Below are 21,003 nucleotides of genomic sequence, written 5' to 3'. Positions count from 1 at the left end.
GCCTTCCAAGAGCTCACAGTCTAATGAGAAAGGGAGAGAAAAGAAGAAATAGGTGTCAACATGGGTACAATCATCTCTCTCCATCCAAGTTCCCCTTAAATAAAGTCCTAGTTTGCACGTGTGTGTGTTTCTATATGTGATGGTCTCATAAGTGCCGTGCGAGTTGCTCCCGCTGGCCGTGATTCTGAAATAAGAAGGTGAGGGTAAGGAGGAGGAAAAGGTGATGAGGCAAGTGCAAAAAAGACAAGAGGTTTTGAGGATACTTGGAAAGATAAAGGAAGGTCGGGATGAGTCGAACAGGGATTCTGAGGAGCTACCCTTATAGGGCATCTGTGAGGAGGAGGTACAATGAGGTGTGTGATCAGGGGCCCTGGCATAGGCTTGTCTCAGGGCATCGTCTTGGGGAGGGGAGCTGACAAGTGTAGCCCCAGCGGGCTGAGTATGTCACAGGCAAGTTCTCCTTTTTTTTTTTTCTTTCTTATGAACCTTGATTATTCTAGAAGCTGAGTCAACAACCCTGAGTCATAAAGTGAAAAGACAGTAATAGCAGGGCACTAATAATACAGAACACCAGGCACATGCTCTAGTGGGAATGACCTCGTTTCATCTTGGAGACAATCCAGAGGGCACGTTCTATTTCTATCATCCCCATTCTCCAGATGGGGAAACACGCTTGGGAAAACTGAGTTACCTTCCCTATCCAAGGCCCCACAGCTGCCCAGAGGAGAAGCCAGGATTCGGAGCCACGTCTGTCTGTTGGCAAAGCTCCTGCTCTTCCTCCGTGCACTGAAGGTTTTTAGCATACTTACTCCTGCTGTGAAGAAAACAGCATTTAGATGTGGTGGGGGGGGGGGCCTAGAAATCTATGCATATGATACATTAGCCTAGAATCACGCCTGAAGACATACCCCATAAATGAGCACCTGCAAAAGCCGGTGAAATCTGAGTAAGGTCTGTTATCTAATCCACCTGTTGACTGTATTATGCCAATGGTTCAGTTCAGTCGCTCAGTCATGTCTGACTCTTTGTGACCCCATGAATTGCAGCATGCCAGGCCTCCCTGTCCATCACCAACTCCTGAAATTCACTCAAACTCATGTCCATCAAGTCGGTGATGCCATCCAGCCATCTCATCCTCTGCCATCCCCTTCTCCTCCTGCCCCCAATCCCTCCCAGCATCAGTCTTTTCCATTGAGTCAACTCTTTGCATGAGGTGGCCAAAGTACTGGAGTTTCAGCTTTAGCATCAGTCCTTCCAAAGAACACCCAGGACTGATCTCCTTCAGAATGGACTGGTTGGATCTCCTTGCAGTCCAAGGGACTCTCAAGAGTCTTCTCCAACATCACAGTTCAAAAGCATCAATTCTTCGGCACTCAGCTTTCTTCACAGTCCAACTCTCACATCCATACATGACCACTGGAAAAACCATAGCCTTGACTAGACAGACCCTTGTTGGCAAAGTAATATCACTGCTTTTGACTATGCTATCTAGGTTGGTCATAACTTTCCTTCCAAGGAGTAAGCATCTTTTAATTTCATGGCTACAATCACCATCTGCAGTGATTTTGGAGCCCCCCAAAATAAAGTCTGACAGTGTTTCCACTGTTTCCCCAACTATTTTCCATGAAGTGATGGGACCAGATGCCATGATCTTCATTTTCTGAATGTTGAGCTTTGAGACAACTTTTTCACTCTCCTCTTTCACTTTCCTCAAGAGGCTTTTTAGTTCCTCTTCACTTTCTGCCATAAGGGTGGTATCATCTGCATATCTGAGGTTATTGATATTTCTCATGCCAATCTTGATTCCAGCTTGTGCTTCTTCCAGCCCAGTGTTTCTCATGATGTACTCTGCATTAAATAAGCAGGGTGACAATATACAGCCTTGACGCACTCTTTTTCCTATTTGGAACCAGTCTGTTGTTCCATGTCCAGTTCTAACTGTTGCTTCCTGACCTGCACATAGGTTTCTCAAGAGGCAGGTCAGGTGGTCTGGTATTCCCATCTCTTTCAGAATTTTCCACAGTTTATTGTGATCCACACAGTCAAAGGCTTTCACATAGTCAATAAAGCAGAAATAGATGTCTTTCTGGAACTCTCTTGCTTTTTCCATGATCCAGCGGATGTTGGCAATGGTACTTTTCTAATTTTCATAATTCCTGATAATTAGTCACATGCCACCACTGTGAGGAGTGGGTGATGAGTTTATTGTAGTTTCTGAATTCTTTATGCAACTTCAAATAAGTCTATGATTTGTTAACAGTGAAAATCTGAAAAAAAATAATGTGTATATGAACATCCTGGGACTTCCCTGGTGGTCGAGTGGTTAAGACTTCTCCTTCGGATGGAGAGTGTGTGGGTTCAACCCCTGGTCAAGAAGCTAAGATCCCACATGCCTTAAGGCCACAAACCAAAACACAAAACAGAAGCAATATTGTAACAAAGTTGATATAGACCATTTAAAAATGGTCCACATCAAAAAAAAAATCTTTAAGAAAAGAAAGGAAAGAAACATCCCGTTGAAAACATAGGGCCGGAGGTGGGGGTGGGAAGATTCTAAATAGTTACTAGCAAGAAAAGAACAGCCCTTGAATTGTAAGAGTGCAATAGTGGCCCTGATTCTAAACATAATATAAAACACGACAGCTCTCCCTTGACTGAGCAGACTCTTTTATTTTAGGGGTAGCTTTATTTTAGGGTAATCTAAGTTTTCCCATCTTACCTGTGTACACAGGGGCTCACATTTACGTTTGTCACCCATGCCTCACCAGCTTTTGCCCCTACCTGCTCTTTCAGAACTTCTGCTCCAGCCCACACCTCACCCGGTCATCACTGGCGGCTTCTGGACGTTCTCCCACGAGCCCACCGGTCTTGCACTGACTTCTGCTGTTCTCACCCTATCTGCAGGTGCCTTCTGCCCTCAGTCACTCCAGAGAAGAGCCTCATCAGGGTCCCTCTCGCAGGTGGAGGTCACCAGGGCCAAGGTTCAAGAAGCTGCCTCCTGGGCTTCTTTGGTGTGGAAAGAATCCGCCTGCCAGTGCAGGAGACACACATTCGAATCCTGATCTGGGAAGATCCCGCATGCCGTGGTGCAACCAAGCCCGTGCACCACAGCTGATGAGCCTGTGCTCCGGGGCTACAGCTGCTGAAGCCCACACACCCTAGGGTCCGTGCTCCACAGGAAGGGGAGCCAAGGCGATGAGAAGCCTGGGAACCACAGCCAGAGAAGAGCCTGTGCAGCAGTGAAGACCCAGCACGGCCAGAAATAAAAATAAACAACATTATAAAAAAAAAAAAAAGAAAAAGAAGAAGTTACCTCCTGATACCGGCAAACCCAACTAAGTCCACTGGTCTCCCCTGGCCTAAAGCCTCTCAGTGGTCCATGTGGCAGGCGGGCAGATGCCCGCTCCAGGCCAGGCTTGGTCACCTGGGCACTAGCACAGAGCAGCCCAGGTCCAACAGCGCCCTTGCAAAAAACTGCTCCTGAATTCTCCAATGAGTGCTGCTGCTGCTGCTGCTAAGCCGCTTCAGTCGTGTCCCACTCTGTGCGACCCCATAGACGGCAGCCCACCAGGCTCCCCTGTCCCTGGAATTCTCCAGGCAAGAACACTGGAGTGGGTTGCCATTTCCTTCTCCAATGCGTGAAAGTGAAGTCACTCAGTCGTGTCCGACTCTTAGCGACCCCATGGACGGCAGCCTACCAGGCTCCTCCATCCATGGGCTTTTCCAGGCAAGAGTGCTGGAGTGGGGTGCCATCACCTTCTCCGCTCCACTGAGAGACTCGGAGATAAATGCAAAGATCTGACACCCAAATAGTGTCAAAAAGCTAACATTTACTACATTCCAGGCCCCATGCCAACCAGCTCATGTGGGTAAACTCATTTAATTCTGACAGATAGGTAGGCTGCTGTGTCAAAGACATTCAACAATAACTCAGTGGCTTAAAAACGTTAGCAGTTTATTTCTCTTTCATGTAACGTCTGAGGGAGTCTTCCTGGTCAGTGGGATGCTCCATTTCAGGCAGAGTCAGTGACCCTGGCTCTTTCCATCTTGTGTCTCTGTTGTCCCCCAAGATAGGGTCCTCGTCCTCCCAGGGGAAGCTGGGTCACCATCAGGTCTGTCTGCAGCCAGCGGGGAAGAGAAAGGGGGCTTGGGGGAGCCATGCTGATTGCCCGAAGGCCCCAGGCCTGGGAGTCTCCTGCCGTGCCCCCTACTCACAGTCTGCTGGTGGGCTTTGTCACCTGGCCTCACCTAACTGCAGGGAGGCTGAGAAGTGTACGCCCAGTGCAATTCTTTTACCTCAAAGAAGTGGGAAATGTGTTCTAAGAGACAACTGTCAACCACCTCATCTCAGTTATGCTCAGAGATACTCATATGGAGAAATGTTTGCCCCTGGTAACAGCCATACCATCTGACAAACTAATTTTAGCCATCGAGGTAGAACTGGATCCCCTTCAGAGAATATGTGTGTTTTGTATGTTTTACTAACGAAGATCTAATGGCAACGCAAGACTAAACCCAGAAGTCTAGTTCTAACGGGAGGTGGGGATTTGGGCAGACCTTTTTGAGCAGTATTATAATCCAGGTTTTAGAGTGAAGAGGCTTGGGTTTGAGTCCAGGCCCTTCACTGAGGAAAATCACTGGGAACGTCCCTGGCAGTCATGTGGTTAAGACTCTGCACTTCCGCCGCCGGGTCATGGGTTCGATCCCTGGTCAGGGAACTAAGATCTCACATGCCACTTGGCATGGCCAAATAAATAATAAACACATTTTTTAAAAAAGGAAAGAAAATCACCGAACCTCTCAGCTGTCAGTTCTCTGTAGAAGACAATCCAGGAACACAACTGATGTCGCATGGCTATTACTCTGAGAGGTGCTGTCACACGTCTGGGATTATTGTTGGTTGGAGGGGACCTATGCAGTCTACCACCAAGCTGCCCTTGGGAAACCCTGTCCAAGCTCTGGGCTTCAGAGGAGTAGATTTCCAAAGGTGAGCCTGGAGAAATGTGGCAGGAACGCCTCTGCCTCTGTGTGTGTGTGTGTGTGTGTGTGTGTGTGTGTGTGTGCGCACGCGCGCACGTACGTGCATGCACGCTGCTTCAGCCACCTGGGCAGCTAGTCGTTTATCCACATGGATGACTTCATTTTTGATTGAGTTAACAAGTACTTATTGAACACAGTTTCCTGAAAGCCTGCTGTAAATTGGATGCTATACAGGAACCCTATAAATTTTTACAACCCGGTATTCTTCAAGAATTGGAATAGTACAAGCGATAACTGAGGAAGAAGGGGAGGACAGAGCAAACACTAGAGAAGCAAGAGCCTTCTTGCTTCCAAGTGCCAATGAGTGTGTTCACAATGAGACAAACCAATCCACTGTACAAATTTCTAGAATATATAATCTGTTTAGTCGGAGCTGATGCTCATTACAACAGCTCACATTTGGTGAGAGCTAACTGAGTGCCAGACATGAAGCTAAGTTTTGTCAAGACACTATCTCATTTAACCTTGACAGCCCTGCAGACTGGTGTTCTTACTGTGGCACTGCCCTTAGTCCCATTTCACAGATGCAGAAATAGAGGCAGACAGACGTTAATCACCTCACTCAAGGTCACACAACTTGTAAACGGCAGGCTCAGGTCACATTGCCAGGCTTCCAAGATTGGGCCTCAAGGGAATGGAACCACATTCTGCTTTGATAACATTTAATAAATGTAAAGGCTCATCAAGGGAGAGAAACAAAGGCCGCAGTAAAGAGATCACCCGATCTGCTCCCAGGGACGGAATACACCTTAGTCATCTCTACCTAGCTTGGCCCAGAAAGAAGAGGGTACATGGGAAGAAAGGACAAAACAGGCACACAAAGAAGGAGAGCTTCCAGAAACTGAGACTTCCCAAGGGCTCAGGCTCTGGCGCCGAAAGTGGTCTGCTCCTGCCATCTACCCACACGTGGCCCCTTCGGCCGGAACTCAAGAGGACCCAAGCAAGACATGAAGGTTTTCCTGGCAGATCTTCAGGATGACCAATGCCACTGGGTGCCCTTCTCTGTCACCCACTCTTCTTACACTTTTCTTGAATTCCCAGGGGCAGGATGGCCAGCTACCCCCCTGGATCAAGTGTTAGACTCTTTGCAATTTCCATCTCCCTCTCTACCTAACTAAGGAATTTTCTTACAATCCCATCGATACTCACTTCAGCATTTCCTACAGATTATTGTAATTTTCAGATGGCATCTTTCTGAGTAAATAAAGGAGATGTTTTCCAAATAAGGAAAGCAAATCTATTCCCACTTGAGGGTTGAAGCTTGTATAAAGTACATTCCTATCCTCAGGCTAACGTCTTTATGACTTTACAGCACTAACCAGTTAGTATTGATGACAGATTTTTTTCTGGCCAAAAGCCATAATAGTCTACCTACGAGAAACTAGCATAGATTAGAACAAAGCCAGTGTGAGAAAGAGTACCTGAAGATAAGAAAATAAATGAAGGATTCTAAGCAAATAATAAGTAGCCAAATATGTGCTGAGTAGATGAATAAACATACCTGTGTGAGGCTTTAAAAAGGATGAACGAGGATGACAGTTCTCATAAAAGAATGTTCCCCGGCTTTTGAATATCAAAGACCAATAAATTTATTTGTTTTGTTTTTTTAGATTGGGAAGGGGAAGATCAACATAGGATCACTACCTTTTTATTTTGCCAGGTAAGGACATTTTAATAAAACTATCGTCTCCACTATTATCCTTTCATGAGATAATAGACCCTTTGACACCAGCAAAGTAAAAAGGGTATGAACACAAAATAAAAGGCAGTCTTTACAGAGAAAAAATCATGGGCACTTTGGATAGGGGTCCTAGTTGTACATGATAGAGTCTCCCTCAAGCTAGTTTAAGTGGAAAGCAATAGATTATGGAGTCTAGCGAGTCCATGGAATCATTGGAAGGGCTAAAGGAACAGATAAATAGGACTTCTAGTCCTGAGTCCCCGAACCCTTTCGCAGCATCAGGCCACAGAGAGAGCTGCCAAGTCAGGAAGGTGCAGCCACAGCTGCTGGTTCCTGGACCACTTCCACTCCTCAAAATAATCACCACCCTCTTGCCCCATTCAACACCCTACATTACGTTATTCAACACCAAGTCAAAGCCCCACCTGGGTTCAGCTGATCAGCAGAACTTAACCACATCCAAAGGACTTCCCTTTTGCTCAAACGGTAATGAATCTGCCTACAATGCAGGAGACCTGGGTTCGATCCCTGAGTTAGGAAGATCCCCTGGAGAAGGGAATGGCAACCCACTCCAGCATTCTTGCCTGGAGAATTCCATGGACAGAGGAGCCTGGCTGGTTACAGTCCATGGAGTTGCAAAGAGTGGAACACGGCTGAGCAACTAACATACACTTACAAGCACCTCTAGATGCCTATGTGCCAGCAAGTCTGGGAAGCGTAAGTTTAGTTTTCAGCCTCTGCACTACAGGAAGGCAAGTGGGGCTGGAGAAGGCGTTGAGTAGATCAGTTCACTATTGCTGGCAAGCTTTTGCTGCATGCTCATGAACCGTGTCCAGTCTGATCCTGGATTGTGCAGGGATCAGAGAGATGCCCCGAGGGATGTGTGCAGCTGTGCTTTATTGAGAAGATTCTGCAAGTCAGGGAATAAGGCTAACATCTGCTGAGGGCATGACTTTTTTCATGAGGAGAGTTTGCTCCCTGGAGCCACAGCATTAACCACACCCTGGCTATTGTGGACACCCATCAGATTCACAGTTTCCATCAACTTTGAGTAGCTTTTTCCACATTTGGGGATATCTGCATACAAGGAGTCCCTTCTTCCCAAGAGTAAAGTCAGAATTCAAATTTCCAAAGTCCTTTGTAGCTAGGATTCACCGTGTGATCTGGGCTCTGACTCCCTGAAGGCCCCCCTACACACACACACACACACACACACACACACACAAACACACACACACACACACTCTTGAGATCTGATTCAGAAAAGGTGCGAAATATGTGGAGCTTCCATTTTTGCTGACATGGATGGCAGCAGAGGCCTCGGCTTTCCGAGGTGATGGTAAGATCCGGTTCCTAACTCAGAAGTAGCAGAAGTGGTGGCAGAAGAGGTTGCATAAAGTTGAAATTCTGCTCTCTAGTGCTCAGTAGCAGCAGCCACAGTAACATCAGTTTCCTCCCCTTGGGCTGATGTTTCCACACAGTTTAGGGCAACAGTCTGGAAGCTTAACTTCAATTGTATTTCTCAGCCCTTCAAATGATTGTTTATTCTTTACGTTAATGCCCCATCTGTAATCTCCAGTAAGAGTGGATTCTGTTGTCAGCAACTAAGAACCTATCTGATGTGCTGGAGCTGGTGAGCCAGGAATACCTGACTCTGAATCCATCCCTCAGTACCACACTGCCATCTGAGCCATTCTTACAGCACAGAGTGTCTGCCTGGACCTATCTCCTACTTCCCTCTTGACTCAGGTGCAGAGAGAGATACAACGCAAGTGCTCATCTCTGACTCCCACCATCCCAGGAGCTTCTAACAAACAAAGAGTGCTCTTCTTCATTGATTTTTTTATAACCAACACTTTGCAGGTGTTCAACAAATGTTTGATGAATTAATGAATAGGCAAGTACACTATAAAGTTATTCCCAGCTGGATCCATAATACAGATCTTCACTGTCCATCATGATACCCACTAGCCAGACACGCCTACCACGCCCTTAAAATGTGGATAGTGCCCCTGAGGAAGTGAATTTTCATTTTATTTTAATTGTTTGAAAATTTTTAGTTCATACTTCATTTCATTTTTGGAAAACTTTCAGCTCACTTAACTTGCATATGTAAATGTACTTTTTCAGCTGTAATTTTATGAAAGCTAAATACAGACCTGCCTCTTGAGAAACCTATATGCAGGTCAGGAAGGAACAGTTAGAACTGGACATGGAACAACAGACTGGTTCTGAAAGGAAAAGGAGTACGTCAAGGCTGTATATTTTCACCCTGCTTATTTAACTTCTATGCAGAGTACATCGTGAGAAACGCTGGGCTGGAAGAAGCACAAGCTGAAATCAAGATTTCCGGGAGAGATATCAATAACCTCAGATATGCAGATGACACCACCCTTATGGCAGAAAGTGAAGAGGAACTAAAAAGCCTCTTGAGGAAAGTGAAAGAGGAGAGTGAAAAAGTTGTCTTAAAGCTCAACATTCAGAAAACGAAGATCATGGCATCTGGTCCCATCACTTCATGGAAAATAGATGGGGAAACAGTGGCTGACTATTTTTCTGAGCTCCAAAATCACTGCAGATGGCGATTGCAGTCATGAAATTAAAAGACGCTTACTCCTTGGAAGGAAAGTTATGACCAACCTAGATAGCATATTCAAAAGCAGAGACATTTCTTTGCCAACAAAGGTCCGTCTAGTCAAAGCTATGGTTTTTCCAGTGATCACGTATGGATGTGAGAGTTGGATTGTGAAGAACACTGAGCGCCAAGGAATTGATGCTTTTGAACTGTGGTGATGGAGAAGACTCATGAGAGTCCCTTGGACTGCAAGGAGATCCAACCAGTCCATTCTGAAGGAGATCAGTCCTGGGTGTTCATTGGAAGGACTGATGCTAAAGCTGAAACTCCAATACTTTGGCCACCTCATGCAAAGAGTTGACTCAATGGAAAAGATTCTGATGCTGGGAGGGATTGAGGGCAGGAGGAGAAGGGAACGACAGAGGATGAGATGGCTGGGGACGACAGACGATGAGATGGCTGGATGGCATCACCGACTCAATGGAAATGAGTTTGAGTGAATTCCAAGAGTTGGTGATGGACAGGGAGGCCTGCCATGCTTCAATTCATGGGGTCACAAAGAGGTGGACACAACTAAGTGACTGAACTGAACTGAAATACAGATCATATATTTCCAATGAAAATTTAGCACATTTTATATAAAATACACACCAGTTTCCAAATACTTTATGAAACAAGAATGTAAACTCTTCTATTAATTTTTATATTGATTACACGTGGAAATTATACTATCCTAGATATATTAGGTCAAATGAAGTGAAGTGAAAGTCACTCAGTTGTGTCTGACTCTTTGTGACCCCATGGACTATAGCCCACCAGGCTCCTCTGCCCATAGGATTCTCCAGGCAAGAATACTGAAGTAGGTTGCCATTCCCTTTTCCCGGGGATCTTCCCAACCCAGGGACTGAACGCAGGTGTCCTTCACTACAGTCACATTCTTTATCTGAGCTACCAGGGAAGCCCAGCTTTAACGAAATATATTATTCAAACCTGACTTCATCGGTTTCTTTTTACATTTTTTGATATGACTACTAGAAAATGTAGGCTTCACAGTATGTGGCTTTCACAGTATTCTGAGGGGCATCTTGAATCTGACCTTCGCATGAATGTCATTCTGGAGGCAGACAGCGGGCCAATGATGTGTGTTACCTCTGGGCACTGCAGCCTCTAACCCTGCAGACGTGGACCTGACCTTCAGTTCATTCCCCTCCTGACTCTTAACCCAACAGGTGAAAGTTCAGGCATGGGCTTCTACAACATGCGTAAGAGAAGTCACAAATCTGGTATTTTTAGAGACCAGAGAGGTAACCTACCTGGGAAAGGGCCGGAGATAGGGCCACAAGTAGTGACCAACTGCTCTACTTAAAGGCAATACACAAAGAAAAATCCCCAAGTGGATATTCCCTGGGTCTCCCGTGTGCCATCTCTGCACAGGACCATAAAATCCAAAGAGGCCCTTTGAGAGCCTTGAACATGGTCGCTTCATCCCAGTGTAGAGACTGAAGCCAGAGAGGGAAGAGCCAAGCTAATTAGCACTAGAATTGCTAAGTGTCCCAATGCCATCGGAACATGCCTTCTCTTGGCTTTAGGTATTGGCAAATATGTGCCAACTGGGTTTGATTTGAGAAAGGAAAGATCCACCTTACAGGCATCAGGCAGCTTGCCACCCTCCTCAAGATTTCCAAGACTCCGTTTCCCAGCTCTGTGAGCCCATCCTGATAGATTAAGGCTGTGGCCAGAAGGCAGTCTCTCCCATCCTAGAACCACCCTCCACGATATCCCCCATGGCTTTTATTCACAATTCCACAAGACATAAAACCCCTAAAGTGACTTGTTCCAGGGTAGGGAGTAACACAAAATAAAGATGCCTTCAGCTGGTGTAGAAAACTAGGAACAAACAATAGGTGATGAGGGGGGAAGGGCACCAGACTCCAGGTGAGAAAGACACTCTTAGTCAATCCTGAGCCAAATGAAGACAGAGAAGGCCAAGATGCCAGCCTGGAGTAGCTGGCATCCCCCAGTGGGGTAGGAGGACTAACAGGATGGATGGGGTTAGGGGAGGAGGGAGGCAGTGGGGTGGTAGGCAGTGGGATGGTCCCAACCTGAAGGCTTGCTTCTAACAGAATGGAAAGCAAACCTCCCTAATCTACCGTTCTGGACCCAGATGACATTCATACTAGCAGTACAATCTACAAAACACTTCTCTCCAGCCTGCTCCCATCGGTACAGCTTTACCACATAAAACCATTCCTATCCACATCGGAATTTACCAATCTAAGCAAAATACAGTTAGTAACAAAGAAAGGCAATTTTCATATTTTATTATACAATATTGTTCATCATAGAAAAAGCTGTAATATTTTTTAATTAAATACAGAAGCAAATTGTTAGTGTTGCCAGAGAGATCATTTGCCTGCTCTTGAAAAATTTAACAACACCTATTTGCCAACAAAAGAATTGCTTGAATAGAGTCAAATCCTTTGTTCTCCTTTCAGGACCCAGCCTACTGATTTATTTTCTATACAGTGTCTAACACACAGTAGGTACTGAATAAATAATTTACTAAATGGGATGTTCTTTAATCCCTATCCTCTCTCTCCTGACCCTAAACTGGATCCTGACTCACACAATAAAGGACTTCCCTGGTGGCTCAGACAGTGAAGAATCTGACTGCAATGTGGGAGGCCTGGGTTCGATCCCTGCGTCCGGAAGATCCCCTGGAGAAGAGAATGGCAATCCACTCCAGTATTCTGGCGTGGAGAGTTCCATAGACAGAGGAGCCTGGTGGGCTACAGTCCACAGGGTTGCAAAGAGCCAGACACAACCAAGTGACTTTCTTCTTTCACAAGATAAAACCCCCACCCATCGATTCCTAGGGCAGTCTGGTGTCTTTCAGTAGCCTTGATACTTAACCATGGTCTCGAGACATTTGCCTGAGAGGAATGATGAGGGTCTTAGAGAGAAAAAGAAACACACAAGGGCAAGCACAGTAACTAGGCAAAAACAAAAAGATGCTCAGACAAGCAGTGACCACAAGATTCAGGGATGGAGCCACCGCAGGGGCCAGCAACAGCAAAATGCAGTCAGAGAGACTTAAAATGCACACAGCTCGAGATAAAGAGATTAAAAGGTTGGGCAACAATAATCTTGAAAGTTTCTTTCCAGCTTTAACGTTTCATGACAGAGATAATGGCAGAGAGAGAGGAAGACAAGGCAAGGATGAGAGGATAGAGACAAAGGAAGTCAGGGGAGACAGGTAGATCAGCTGCTGTGACTGCCCATCTCTAGGTCTGGCCTTGAACTCCGGTCCTGCTCTCGCCTCACACTCACCGTGCGGGCTCCTTGATGCCTCAGCGCCCATGTGCATTAGGCTGCTACTGTCAGTCCAGTCACCTCTCTCCCTTTCTCCACCTGAAGATCTCTGAGCCACTCTGCAAACCATCTCTGCAACATCCTTCACAAGGCTTTCTCACTGCTCCAGCCCATACTCAGCCCCCTCCCTTCCCAACTCCTTATGCTGGTACAGTTCATATGACATTCATATCTCTAACCACAGGGCAAGCGCTGGGAGTTTGCCCTCAGCTCCTACGAGGGCATCTTTGTTCCCTCAAGAGGGGTTTCAGTTCAGTTCAGTTCATTTCAGCTGCTCGGTCGTGTCTGGCTCTTTGCGACCCCATGGACTGCAGCACGCCAGGCCTCCCTGTCCGTCACCAGCTTCTGGAATTTACCCAAACTCATGTCCACTGAGTGGATGAAGCCATCCAACTGTCTCATCCTCTGTCGTCCCCTTCTCCTCCTGGTCTTCAATCTTTCCCAGAGGGGTTTCTCAAGGGTCCAAACCCGACCTCATTTATTCCAGGAGTTCCCATGATACCAAGTCCAATGCTGAGTATCACTTAAGTGCTCGGCGAATACCCTGCGGACTAACCAGTCCCCAAGGAGTGCCAACAGGGCAGTCTAACAGTGCACTGGTCTATTAACCAGCTTCCCGGAGGCCGGCCAAGCTGGGGCCATCTCCTGGGCTCCTGCGCCCCCTGCCGGCCAGGAAGGGCTCTGCACACAGGACGAAGCGGGCCGGAAGGGCGGTCCCGAAAGGCCGAAAGGCGCGGGCTCACAGTGGCGTCCGGCCTTGCTGTGGCCCCGGGGGAACCACGCGAGGGTCCTGATGAGGTCGGTGGGTCCAGCCAGGAAGAGCAACTGTTTTTCTTCCTGGGTGTCGGGGCACATCACCCCCGGCCTCCCGGGGGACAGAGCCGCACCCTGCGCCGTGCCGGGGCGCTCAGAGCTTCTCGTCCAGCTCCAGGCCTTGGTTCTCCTGGGCGCCAGCGCGCAGCCGCGGTGGGCTGCCACTTTGCGTCCCGTTCAGGTAGTTCTGGATGACGGAGGCGCAGTCCAGCCGCTCCATGAGGGTCATGAGGTAGTGCAGCTCCTGGAGGCTGCCATTCTGCTCCTCAAATAGCTCCAGGATGGCTGCCGCGGGGCTGCGCTGACAGGACATGAACCTGGCCAGGAGGGGGGGGTGGAGGGGGCGGTGAGAGGAGGGAGGGGCCCTGTGTCGAGATTCACCACCCACCTGCCCCCAGCTCTGGCCCTCATCATGCCTTCTTTCAGGACACTAGATGGTGGGAGGACCCAGGACTTTGACATCAGAGATTGCCTGGGTCACATCTGAGATTGCATTGGCTCAAAGTCTACTCCTCGCTAGGCTTCAGTTTTCTCTTTTCTCACACCAGGGCTTAGATGAGAAGACCTCTGAGGATGCAGAATATCCATCTGCGATGTTCTCTGTTTGCCTTCTCTGCGCCCTACCCCCACCCCAAACACTCCCCACCCTCCCTCTCTCCCAGGCCACATCCTGCCCACCACCAGGGAAATAGTTCTTCCTACCCATGGGCTCCCCCTGCTCAAAACCCCTCCAGAGTCTCTTTCACCTGCTAACCAAGCCCACTCTCCTGACTTCCCTGCCCACCCACCATTTGGCCTTGCCGTGTTTTTCTGACCTTTTCTCCCGGCTCCCTTCCTGAACCTTCCTTCCCACCTTAAGCATACCAGACCTGCAGTTGACCCTCTGGCCCCCTCCCCAAGTTGATCCCCTACTTCCCTACCACCTGAAGCGCTTGTTCCCACCTCAGGTGGAGGAAACCATTCTGCACCCCTCAGTCCAGACTCCCATTAGGCTTTATTATTCTTTTTTATTTAATTGAGATATATAATTGACTCTCGAACACCACTTTGAGCTGTGTGAGTCCACTTACATGCAGATATTTTCCTATAGTAAATATTACAGTACTACATGGTCCTTGGTTGGTTGAATCTGTGGAGGCTGAACTGTGGATGTGGAGGGAAGCTGTAAGTTATACTAGGATTTCAACTGCATGGAGGGTCACCCCTCTAACCTCTACATTTTGCAGGTCAACTGTAATTGATGTAAGTCTTCATTATTCTTGCTTTAGCCATTTTGTACCTGTTTTCAACTTGCCTCACAATATTGGGTACATAAAAATAATGTCAAAGGAACACATACCTTGATTTTTTTTTTAAGCTCTCTGTATCCCTTAGTATAGAGTGACCTCCCTGGTGTTGGGACCATATTTTATTCATTCTGTATCCCAATGCTTAGTCTAGTTTTCCAGGACTAGTAGGTACTTGATAAATGTTTAATAAAAGAGTGGTTTTATTTTTTGCTTTTGAGGGAGAATTTTTATTTATTTATGCCACACCCTATGGCATGCAGAATCTTAATTCCCTAGCCAGAGGTTGAACCCACATCTCCTGCAGTGGAAGCACAGAGTATTAACCACTGAACCACCAGGGAAGCCTTTTAAGTGGGTGATTTTAAAATCTACCTTGTTTTAAGGATCCAGCTCTCATCCCATCTGCTGGGTGCGGTCTTTGACCATTGTTGTCATCGTCTGAGTGCTGGAGCTCAGCTCAGAATTGGTCTACTCATCTCTCTGTGCATAGCTGCACTGCCTGTTTTGCCAATGTTTATTGAATTAACGTGTGCCATGCACTCAGCTACAGGCTTTACACACATTATCCTGTAGTCTTCCATTCTGCCCTGCAGGACACAGCATGTCAAGCACTCAGTATGTACCAGTGACTTACATGTGAACTGATTCCCTGTTAAATATTTACTGAGCCAATATTTATGTACTGCACACTGGCCATGAACCAGGCATCGCTCTAGGTACCAAGAATACAGTGATAAACAGAGGATGTCCAGAACCTTCCTATGGAGTCCCTCTGACTTCCCCTGGTCCTCTCCCCTGGCTTTTTCCTCTCTCACCTGTCATGTCCTTTTCTCTTTGAAGCCATGAGAACAAGGACTGCTGGACCCAAACCAATGAGATCATTGCCAATGAAATCAATTCTCTTCTGGGAAGTAGGGTGGGGAGTAGCCATTCCCTGACCTTTAAGTCACTCTTGTGTGAATGGTCCAGTCTCCAAGGGGTCCTCAGAACCCCCACCAGTCCACCCCCCGCTCCCACGTGCACGCTTTTTCCCTCTTACCGGATTTTCGTACCGCAGAGCCCTAGGTGGGAGGCCAGTCGCCGCCAGTCGTTGCCAGTGATGCTGTTTGGTTCCAGCAACATCTGCAGCTGCTCGAAGAGCTCTGGGGGCAGCCTGAGGTATAGGAAAGGGTGTCCTTGAAGGGGAGACTCAAAAGGCCCAGACTGGCTCCACAGATACCGCAATGCTGTGCTCACCCTGCAAGCCCAGGGACAGCAATCCCAAACATCCCCCACCCTTCACAGCAGCCTGAGCAATCCCCACCTCACCTATTGCAGGGGGGTGGCTGGGTGACTGGGGGTGGGGCTGCCCAGGATTCCTCCTCCGATGCCTGGAACCTGAGGATTTCCATGTACTTGGTCTCCAAGCCCTGAGCCAACAGAGGGGCAGGGAACACACTTAGGGATCATGAGACGTCCCGTGAGCAAAAAGCCAGGGCACCCACCTCCATTCCTCCCATCTCTGCTTCAGCCAGGAGACACAGCCCCACCCTAAACAGTACCCTCTACCCTCTGCTTCCCCGATCCCAGAGCCTTCAGCCTTGAGTTTGCTCACTGAGCTCTTTGGGACCTGGGACATGAAGACCAAACAAGGTACATCCTAGGGCACCAGGAGAAGTGCTGAGTGGGGTCAAGGGCAGGGGAGGTCATCTAATAATAGAGATGCTGAACTCAGGCATAGGTGCCCCCTTCCTCCATTGTTCTTCTCCTTGGTTACTCCTTCCCGAAGGGTACCTTGAGGGGTATCTGCCTAGTCTCCAATAAGATGCCACATGGTTCCTCAAAGATTCCCCTGATTTCTTCGCGTCTTCCCGCAGGAGGGCGGGATCTCTAACTTTCATCCCACCTACTCAAGCCCCTCCTCCTCCTGGGTCACTCTCCACCTGAAGATACACAGCACTGTCTCCCAGATGCAGACAATCTGTCCAGAAAGAAAGCACTTCTCTTTGATGCCCAAGTTCCTCCAGGTTGGAAGAAACCACTACAGGGTTCATGTAGGGTCTGGTTCTTTTACCCTCCGGCTGGATTCAACCGTGGATGGACAGGAGAGTCAAAGATGGGGCGTCACTTGGAGGCCAGACAGTCTCTGCCCCTGGAAGAATGCCCTCTTCACCTCTTGACTGTGTGATCAAACCCATACTTGCTGGGCACCAGACCCTCGCCTACCTCGTCCACCACTCCCCCAGCCCTGCCCCTCCTCAGCCCCTCCGCGCCGACTCACATCCTGGAAAGTGTGCATGGTGACGATGATCTCATTGGTCAGCGCTGAGCAGTCCTCGTTCTCATTGGCTACAAAAAAGGAGATGTAGCAGGTGAGGGAGGAACAGGCCCAGAAGAGGAGAGCAGGACAGCAAAAGAGACTTCCACAGAAAGACTTTGGAACTCGGAAGCAGCTGTGCCGGCCACCCCATCTTTCTCTCTGTGAAGATCTGCTGTGGCCCCTATCTTTAAAGAGAAGCTCTGCACGCGTGGCCGAATGAGGCGCTGCAGGGCTCCAGGGTGACCAGGAGGGTGGGGGGAGGAGGGGGACACGGGGCTCCCGGGCTACCTGCTTTTCTCCGGAAGCAGAAGGAGCGGAAGGGGCACTTCCCGTGCCAGATGTGCAGGTGCGGTACGAGCTGACAGCTGCTGTCGTCCACGTTCTCCCAACCTGCAGAGAGCAGAGGGCCTCAGGAGGGTGGCCTTCGTTTAAGGGGAGGTCAGGGCAGGAGCAAAGGCAGGAGGGTGACTCCAGTGGGTGGCAGGTCCCAGGGCCTGGGTGGGGACCCTGTGGGTGGTCTTCCTTCTTCCAGCACACAGACCCACCCCTCCGCCCTTCTACCCCTCACCCTCCTAGCCTCTAAAAGCAGCACGCATGCGCACCCTGTCCGCGCACACACACAACCACACCCTTGGCGCCATGGACAATTCCCGCAGCCAACCCACAAAGCAACGAGGGGAGAGAAGACTGGGCCTCCTCCTCTGACGTGGGCTCAACCAGGCAGGAGCATAAAAGCCTCCTCCTCCCGCCCTGCCCCTGCGGAGGCAACACCTGTCCTCCCGCTGCTCACCAGCATCATCTGTCCTCCCACGGAGGGACCAGGGCTGAGTGCAGCAGAGGGAGGTACTGAGCAAAGCCTGGGGCTCCGGGAGGCAGCAAGAGGAGCCAGAAGCACCCTCCTCCTTCGCCCCCCAAGGCTGCTGCATGCCCAGAAGTCTCAAAAAGAAACTTGAGGCACCCAGATTTCCACCTCAGAGAAGGCCCAGACCCCTCCCTCCATGGGGCTCCCCGATGCACTGTCCCCCAGCCTGGCCTCCCTCACCCTCTGAGATGTATTTGAGTTTCAGGCACTGGTCTCCTCGGGCCCCGGTGAAGTCGAAGAGCTGGCAGGGCCCACGCAGGCGCCCGCCGTGCGGCTGCTCGTTGGTCACGGCCCACTGCAGGGCGCAGGGCGTGTTATTGAGGAAGTAGACACGCAGCTGCAGGTGGGACTGCCCCGGGGCCAGCGGCGAGCAGAACACAGCCAGCTGCAGCCACTTTCGGGCTTCCCGGCCCACCGGCGCCTCCAGCACACAGGTGTAGAGGCTGCAGAGAGAGGCGGTGGCAGGGACCACGTGCGATGAGACCGGGGAGGCCGGGACACCAGCCCACCTGCCACCCAGCTCCCACCGCACCAGGGGCCTCTGTGGGGGCCTCCGGGGAGGAAAGGAGAACATTCCAGGCCATGTAGGGAAGAACTAGGGTGGAGGGGTTGGCTAGAGGGACGGAATGTGAGTCATGCCAGTGACTGTCACTGTGTCAGTGTAGGAAAGAGGGAAGCTGAGCTTCGGGCCACCATGCATGGCCCTGCTCTGGTCATGGGTGGCAAGGAGACTGGGAGGCAGAGGGTCAAGGATCCTAGAAGGACAGAGCCAAGGACAGACATGACATGGGATGGAGTCTTAGAGAACTGGAAGGGGCAACGTGCCCTAGACAGCGGGGAGACAGTCCTGAGCCAGCGCACAGAGAAGAGACAGACAATATTAGAGACAGAGGTAGAGACAGGACAGGCCCCTCTAGACAGACGACCGGGGCTGAGCCAGACCTTTCTAGACAGACAGAGGGACCATGGGGGGATGCACAGTCCTGGATGGGCTGGGAGCAAGATAAGCAGCCATAGGCACTGGGACAGAGGGAGTGGGGAAGGATGGGAGATACGGGCTTTGCAGGCCAGCTTGGACAGCATAAGAGGCAGTCCCCGCAGAGAGGTGAGGACGAGGCAGGCAGAGACAGGGGCGGGAAGTCCAGGCCCACAGGCGGGCACCCACCTGAAGTGGGAGAGGTGGATGCGACATTCATCCCGGGAGGTGTGGTCTCCCGGCCGCCCCAGCGGCTTCCAGGCCTTGGCGTCCAGCAGGGCGGTGTTGCTGCTGTAGGTGCGGGCCTGGCTGGGCTGCTGGGCACAGTGCTTGAAGGTGAGGGTGCAGGGCTTCAGGAAGGAGGCCCCGTGGGGGCCGCACGCCACCACGGGGCTCACCAGCCCCTGAGCTCGGGACAGCGAGGGGGCATCCGTCAGGTCCCACACCAGGGTCAGCGACACCCGCTCCTGGCGGCCCACAGACACAGCACCTGGGGAGGACAGAGAGCTGAGGGGGGCCTGGCAGGCAGGCACACCCCTGCCGCAGAGGAGGCTGGCCAGAGCGGGAGAGGAGGTGGGCCGGGAGCCCCAGAGAGGGGACGCCACAGGGCACTCAGGGCGGGAGACAGTGTGGAGGAGAACAAGAGGGTGGTGACTGACTCGGGATGGAACCACAAGCAAGTCGTCCCCCTCCTCTGAGGGATGCTGCGAGCGAGCGCAGGCCCTTGTGTGAATTTGCAAAGGGTGCTCTTCCTCCAGACACTTTACTTCCCTTTTGGGGAGAACTGTCGTAACAGACTGTTCATTAGAACAAGGCCCTTTGCCTCCACCTGCCACGAAACTGTCATAAAAATGTGTAGTATATCCATCTTTGGAGTCAAGAAAGACGTACAGGAAGCATACAATTTTCAAAATTATGAAGGTGTCTCTGAATGGTGCACTCTCAGGGTTGGCGCCCCGTCTAATATGTAACATGAACAGCTGTAGGCTGAGAAGGGAGCTGGGTGCTGTTACCTGGAGGGATGAGCAGGGAAATGCCTGTATCCTGGAGCATCAGGCAGCCGCCGCGATGGTCCACTTCTCGGGCGGAAAACACCAACAGTTTGTGCATCAGCTGCCGGATGACGGTCTGGCCTTGGGTGGGCGTGTGCAGTTCCTGATAGAAGGTGGCTACCTCCTGCAGCGTGGCTGGCGGGCCTGCCCTGGAGGACTCATCTTCCGGTAGGGGAGTGGGAGGGGGCGCTGGCTCCTCTTGGCTCTCCAGCTCCCAGCAGGCCCCCAGCAGCCGGCGAGGACAGTGCCATCGAAGGCACTGGACCAGGAGCACGGCGCCCGCCACCGGAACCCCCACCAGCAGTAGGAACTGGGCGGGCTGGAAGGAGCTCTCATGGGAGCACATCCGCCTGGTCGCTTGATGCTGCCGGTTGCCCTGCACCCGCGTGCCCGCCGAGGCCAAGGGCCTGGGGGAGAGAGTCAGTGTTGTGTGAGCCGTCGGAGGCTAAGACCTGGCTTCTAAGTGGCTGCAGTGAAGAGAGGGCAAATTGTCTTCATCCCAGCGTACCCCATGCACCCCAGTCAGATCAATTTCCTTAATAGAACTTCACTGATCTCTCCCTCCCTCCGTCTATTTCCCTCTCTCTCCCTCAAGAACCTGCCGTGACTCCCCATGACCTAATTAATTTCACCTCACTAGACAGAAAGACCTTGGGTTTGGAGTTAGAAGATGTGAGTTCACATGCCACCTTGGTCACTGCCTGAGTGAGCTTGTCCTATTGTTTAATGTACCTCAGTTTCTACCTCTGTCTCAACAGAGCCCTTGATCTCCATGGGCCGACAGAAAGTGAAAGAAAGAAAGTGAAGTCGCTCAGTCGCGTCCAACTCTTTGCCATCCCATGGACTGTAATCTACCAGGCTTCTCTGTCCATGGGATTTTCCAGGCAAGAGTACTGGAATGGGTTGCCATTTCCTTCTCCAGGGGATCTTCCTGACCCAGGGATCGAACCCAGGTCTCCTGAATTGCAGGCAGACACTTTACCCTCTGAGCCAGCTGGGAAGCCCATGGAAAGTCTTGAAATAGAAAAGCAAGGACTTTGCTGG

At 50.2% G+C, this 21,003-nt stretch overlaps 1 protein-coding gene across 1 annotated transcript; it reads right to left on the bottom strand.

Moving 5' to 3' along the window:
* Positions 1-13,046: 13,046 nt before the first annotated feature.
* Positions 13,047-20,714, bottom strand: UNC5CL (unc-5 family C-terminal like). The gene is made up of 8 exons (XM_040249751.1): positions 19,921-20,714; positions 19,097-19,397; positions 18,112-18,374; positions 17,358-17,459; positions 17,031-17,098; positions 16,079-16,179; positions 15,810-15,923; positions 13,047-13,798 (listed from the first exon to the last, which is right to left on the bottom strand). Exons 1-8 carry the CDS (start codon positions 20,303-20,305, stop codon positions 13,576-13,578), a joined length of 1,557 nt encoding a protein of 518 aa, XP_040105685.1. The 5' UTR covers positions 20,306-20,714; the 3' UTR covers positions 13,047-13,575.
* Between the last annotated feature and the right edge of the window lie 289 nt (positions 20,715-21,003).

This window comes from Oryx dammah, unplaced genomic scaffold (genome assembly GCF_014754425.2).
Source record: "Oryx dammah isolate SB20612 unplaced genomic scaffold, SCBI_Odam_1.1 HiC_scaffold_11, whole genome shotgun sequence".
In the NCBI taxonomy this organism is placed as follows: domain Eukaryota; kingdom Metazoa; phylum Chordata; class Mammalia; order Artiodactyla; family Bovidae; genus Oryx; species Oryx dammah.
The sequence above is the reverse complement of the archived record's forward strand: the minus strand, read 5'-3'. Positions and strand labels throughout refer to the sequence as shown.

What these genes read in the sequence shown, in the direction of transcription:
- UNC5CL (XM_040249751.1), bottom strand. Translation starts at nt 20,305, where the DNA reads ATGTGCTCCCATGAGAGCTCCTTCCAGCCCGCCCAGTTCCTACTGCTG. An exon ending in TTCCCTGCTCATCCCTCCAG is followed by an intron (nt 19,398 to 19,920) that starts GTAACAGCACCC and finishes TGTCCTCCCCAG; the next exon opens with GTGCTGTGTCTGTGGGCCGC. An exon ending in ACTCAAATACATCTCAGAGG is followed by an intron (nt 17,460 to 18,111) that starts GTGAGGGAGGCC and finishes TGCTCTCTGCAG; the next exon opens with GTTGGGAGAACGTGGACGAC.